This window comes from Microtus ochrogaster, chromosome 7, assembly GCF_000317375.1.
Source record: "Microtus ochrogaster isolate Prairie Vole_2 chromosome 7, MicOch1.0, whole genome shotgun sequence".
In the NCBI taxonomy this organism is placed as follows: domain Eukaryota; kingdom Metazoa; phylum Chordata; class Mammalia; order Rodentia; family Cricetidae; genus Microtus; species Microtus ochrogaster.
Window position 1 is genome coordinate 3,366,805 of NC_022014.1, and position 5,522 is coordinate 3,372,326.

The window sequence follows — 5,522 nt, forward strand, 5'->3', positions numbered from 1 at the left end:
TGGCCGGGCTCCGGCCCCCTCCCGGCCGGCGCGGCACGGCGCGGCCTGGCTCCCGGCAGAACCGCCCCTTCCGTCAACGTCACTGCCCCTCCAGGCAACCGCCCCGCCTGGCGGAAGTACGCACTGCGACTTCCTCCCGGGCTTGGTAAGGTGCAGAACAGGTTGTGCTCCAATCATTCTATCCTGTGACTCGTAGAATCGTCCTTGTCATTCCGACGCGGGAGTCTCTTCTCTTTCTCCCGGCCCTAGTTCTAGAGACGCCAAATGAAGCTCAGGTAATCCAGTATTTCCGATAAACTACGAACAGAAGCTAAGTATCACACAAACACTGGACGTGTTATATTCATATCTGAAATTCAAATTTAACTGGAGACTTACTATGCATGAGGCTCTGGGTTCTATTCCTAGCACACACACACACACACACACACGCTCGCTCTCTATCTATCTATCTATCTATCTATCTATATATATATAATTAAGCTAGTAATGAATAGATCCAACAACCTTTTCAGGACCCTACTTTCTATAGCCTGGAACATAAGCTTCTGACAATGCTCTAACAAGCTGCAAATCCTTATCAGGAAAGATGTCATCCAGGAATTCGCACCCAGTCCTGCTAGAGAAGGGACCTCGTGTTCTTTTGGTTTAGGACACACCCAGCCTGGCATAGTACCTGGAACAGGGAAGCACCAAGAACTTCATGAATGGCTAGTGGTGAACGTTAGGCTTCAAGTCTCTGCAACTGGTGTGAGGTCTCTCTGATGAAATAAAATGGGTGCAAATCTGTGCCCTTCTAGAAAGAGGCAGCATGTTGTAGCATTTTGTGTATGGGAGGCGCGGTGTGTGTGTGTGTGTGTGTGTGTGTGTGTGTGCGCGCGCGCGCGCACGCCTTGCCCATAGCTAGAATCAGATATATGGTGCTGGGCGGTGGTGGCGCACGCCTTTAATCCCAGCACTTGGGAGGCAGAGGCAGGCGGATCTCCAGGAATTCAAAGCCAGCCTGGTCTAAAAGAGCTACTTCCAGTACAGCAAGGACCTTGTCTTGAAAAATTAAAAAAAAAAAACAAAAAAACAGAGCTGTGGACTGGAAACCCCAATTCTGGTATTTATGTACTTGAGCTTGGTCGGTCTACTGAAGCCTATAACTTCCTCATTTGTAAAACTGGGGTCACTGTTACAATTTTAAAAATGGCGAGAAAGAGAAATATGCCACACGACAGAGCTCAGGTGAAGGGGTTTTTTATTGGGGGAAGGGAATAGGAAAGGGAGGGAGGGAAGAGAGGAGACCAGCCTCTGGGGACAGGAGTGGCAGAAGAAGAGAGAGGGGCAAAGAAAGAGAGACAGACAGACTGCCAGGCGGGAGGTGGACAAAGCCCACCTTTTTTAAGGGAACATAGTGAATGTGCGCAGGAGGTGCTCTCAGTGGCTGCAGGTGAGACTTCTCCTGTCAGGACCCTAAGAGCAGGCTAGTTCAGGCCTGAACACTAATAGTCACCATACCAATAAAGTGAACCGGGCTACATACAATTTCCATCTTCAGACAAACGAGGGGGATTTGCTCCTCCTGGGCAACTGGACAGATGTTAAGTATTGTTAAAATCTATTGAAATGAAGCCTGTCTGTGGTGGTGCATGCCTTTAATCCCAGCACTCCAGAGGCAGGGGCAGGCAGATCTCTGAGTTAGAGGCCAGCCTGATCTATAGAGTGAGTTCCAGAACAGCCAAGGCTACACAGAAAAACCATGTCTAAAAAAACAAAAACTTGTTAAAATGATTGTGTGATATACACCTTTAATCCCAGCACTCATAGGCAGAGGCAGGCAGACCTCTGAGTTTGAGATCAGTCTGGTCTACATAAAGAGTTCCAGTGCAGCCAATGCTACATGGTGAGACACTGTCTTAAAAAAAAAAAAAAAAAAAAAAAGAGAAAGAAAGAAAGAAAGAAAGAAAGAAAGAGGAAATCAGCCCGATGGTGGCGGTACACACCTTTAATCCCAATCCCAGCACTTGGAAGGCAGAGGAAGGCAGATCTTTGTGAGTTCCAGGCCAACCTGGTCTACAAGAGCTAGTTCCAGGACAGGCTCCAAAGTTACAAAGAAACCCTGTTTTAAAAAAAAACCTGTTAAAATGGGGGGCTGTTCTTGTAGAGGTCCTAAGTTCGATTCCCAGCACCCACATGAAGGCTCACAACTATCTGTAACTTCAATTCCAGGGGATTTACTATCCTCTTCTGGTTTCCTGCTCTTTGAGGGCACCAGACACATGGGCATAGATGAAGACAAAACACCTATCCATGTAAAATAAAAATAAATCCATTTTATTTATTTTTTATTTTATTTTATTTTTCTGAAACAGAATTTCTCTGTGAAGCCCTGGCTGTCCTGGAACTCACTCTGTAGACCAGGCTGCCCTCAAATTCAGAAATCTGCCTGCCTCTGACTCCTAAGACTTGCGCCACCACTGACTGACTATAAAAATAAATTTTAAAAGATGAAAAAATTCTGTTAAAATAACAATTGAATGTTAATGGGAAGCTCTTTAGATTCTGATAATAAGTATTATGTTGTTCCTATTTCTGAAAATGAGTGAAGACTGAAGGATGAGACAATGTGACTCCTTAGTTGGCAGCTTTTTCAACAAAGGGACTGACAGTAAAACATCCAGCCACACTACCCACCTGCCACCATTTTGAACCTTAGACCTCCCTTGAGAAGACAATGCGGCGTCAAAGTTGATTATCCCTCCTCCTAAAAGCACTACCTCAAGCAAGCCCCAGATTTTTTTTTTTTTTTAAATCACAAACCTTGAATTCTAGATGACCCTGTAATCATCGCAGCCAGAATGGGGGAATTTCCCACGACGGTCAAGCAGGGGGACCACTGTGACTGAAGTGGCAAGGCTGGGATTGGTGCAAACACTGTTCTCTGGCGTGTAAACAGGCTGGCTGGCCTAGCTCTGTTGGTGGGTCATGGACTCCCTCCTTTGCTGCCCCTCCTGGTGTTGCCTCTAGATTCAGTAAAAGACTTCTCTACAGGGGTCTTTTCTTACCTACTTTTAGTAGGGCTGGCTAAGTCGCTAGTACAAAGCAGTAGTTGGATAGCTGTGGCGCTGCTGCAACACGCGCAGGCCTCGATGGTCATGCAGCCTGCTGTGTGATAGGTAAGACGGGAGCTGCGTGCAGATATTTAGCCTCACAGATTCATGAGGCGAGAATAAAAGACAAATGAATGCCAGGCATAGTGGTACATGCCTTTAATTCCAGCCCTTGGGAGGGAAGGTAGAGGCAGGCAGGTATCTGAGTTGGAGGCTCTGGTTTACAGAGTGAGTTCCAGGACAGGTAGGGCTCCATAGAGAAACTCTGTCTCAAAAAACAAATAACAACAACAAAAAAGAGACAAATGAGCCAGGCATTGTAGCATATGACTTTAACTCCAGTACTTAGGATCAGAGGCAGACAGAGCTCTGTAAGATCAAGGTAAGCCTCAGCTACATAGTAAGCTCCAGGACAACCAGGGCTATATAGAGAAACCTGCTTCAAAAGACAAGCCAAACTAACAGACAAACTGAGAGAGTCAAAGGAAGCAGGAAGAACTCCATTGGATGTTCACAGGAAAGACACTAGGCCTGTGACATGAGACTAGAATACCGCAGACAACAAGAAAGCTCTCTTGGAGGGTTAGGAACTAGACCAGTCCTAGAGTGCTTGCTGTGTGATGCTCCCCACCATGATGACAATGAAATAACCTCCTAAATGATAAATAATAACCAATTAAATGTTTTCCTTTGCAAGAATTGCCATGGTCACGGTGTCTCTTCACTGCAGTAGAACAGTGCCTAAGGCGCTGCAAATATGAGAACCCAAGTTCGATCTCTAGATCCATGTAAAATGCTGGGTGTGGGGCTGGTGCAATGGCTGAGCAGGTAAAAGCATTTGCAGGACAAGCCTAAGGAGCTGAATTTAATCCCTGAGTCTGTAAAGAATCGAATCTACTTCTAGGTGTACACATGCTCTTTTCTCCTTCATTGAGGGCAAAAGCAGTGAGGCCAGTCAGGGTAAACAGACTGCCTGTCTGTCTGTCTGTCCACCTCCTTTTTTCTTTTTCTCAAGACAGGGATTTTCTGTGTCACAACCCTGGAACTTGTTATGTAGACCAGGCCAGCCTTGAACTCACAGAGATCTGCCTGCCTCTGCCTCAAGTACTGGGTTTAAAGGTGTGCTTCTGGCTTCTGACCTCTGCAGGCACCAGACATGGACATAGTGCACACACATACATGCAGGGAAAACACTTACAAACATAAAGTAAAAACAAATATTTTTTTTAAAAGACAAGAAGTGTTACTGGATGTCTTGTGAAGTGCCAGCACTGCTATCATGTGATAGTGGAGAGAACCAACTCCTGCAAGCTGTCCTTTAACCACACACACCTGAACATACATGTAGACAGAAGTTTCTGTCCCGTCCGTTCCTGCAGCCGTTCAGTCCCAAAGACACACACAGAGGCTTATGTTAATTATAAACTGTTTGGGCTATTAGCTCAGGTTTATTATTAACTAGCTCTTACAACTTAAATTAACCCATAAATTCTTGTCTACGTTTAGCACATGACTTGGTTGGTACTTTTTCACAGTGAGGCATTCTCATCTTGCTTCCTCTGCATCTGGCTTGTGACTGACTCTGCCTTTCCTCCTCTCAGAATTGGTCTCCCTGCTTATATTTCCTGCCAGGCTACTAGCCAATCAGCGTTTTATTAAACTAATACAAGCAATGATTCTTTACAGTCAGTGTACAAGAGCATTATCTCACAGCATTTCCCCTTTTTTTACTTCCTGCCTAGTTGCTGGCCAATCAGCATTTTATTAAGCTAATATAAGTGACAATTCTTTACAGTGTACAAGAGCATTATCCCATAGTACATATGTATACAAATCAACGTGGAGCTGGAGAGATGATGGTTTAATAGTTAAAAACACCTGCTGTGGCTGGGTGGTGGTGGTGCACGCCTTTAATGCCAACACTCAGAAGGCAAAGGCAGATGGATCTCTGTGAGTTCAAAGCCAGCCTGATCTACAGAGGTAGTTCCAAGACAGGCTCCAAAGCTACAGTGGAACCCTGTCTCCAAAAACAAAAAACAAAACAAAAGCAAACACTTGCTGCTCATGCAGAGAACCTGTGTTGGCTTCCCAGCACCCATGTGGCACTCATAGCCATCTGTAAGTCCAGTTTCAGGAGATCTGACACCTTCTCCTGGCCTCTGTGGGCACCAGGCATGCACGTGTGTGCAGCAAAACACTCAACACATAAATAAAAATAAAGTGTTTTAAGAAGGGGCTAGAAGGGCTGGAGAGATGGCTCAGAGGTTAAGAGCACTGATAGTTCTTCCAGAGGTTCTCAGTTCAATTCCCAACAACCACATGGTGGCTCACAACCATCTGTAATGAAATCTGGTGCCCTCTTCTGGCCTGCAGGCATACATGCAAATAGAAAACTGTATACAAAATAAATAAATCTTTTTTTTTTTT

General features: G+C 45.3%; 1 protein-coding gene across 1 annotated transcript in view; it reads left to right on the forward strand.

The window, feature by feature from the left end:
• The first annotated feature begins 264 nt into the window (after window positions 1-264).
• The window catches only part of Npw (neuropeptide W), a 13,781-nt gene continuing 8,523 nt past the window's right edge, over window positions 265-5,522 (forward strand). Inside the window, exon 1 of the mRNA XM_005350218.1 lies at window positions 265-275. Within this exon, the coding sequence (XP_005350275.1) occupies window positions 265-275 (11 nt within the window). The remainder of the gene's footprint in view (window positions 276-5,522) is intronic.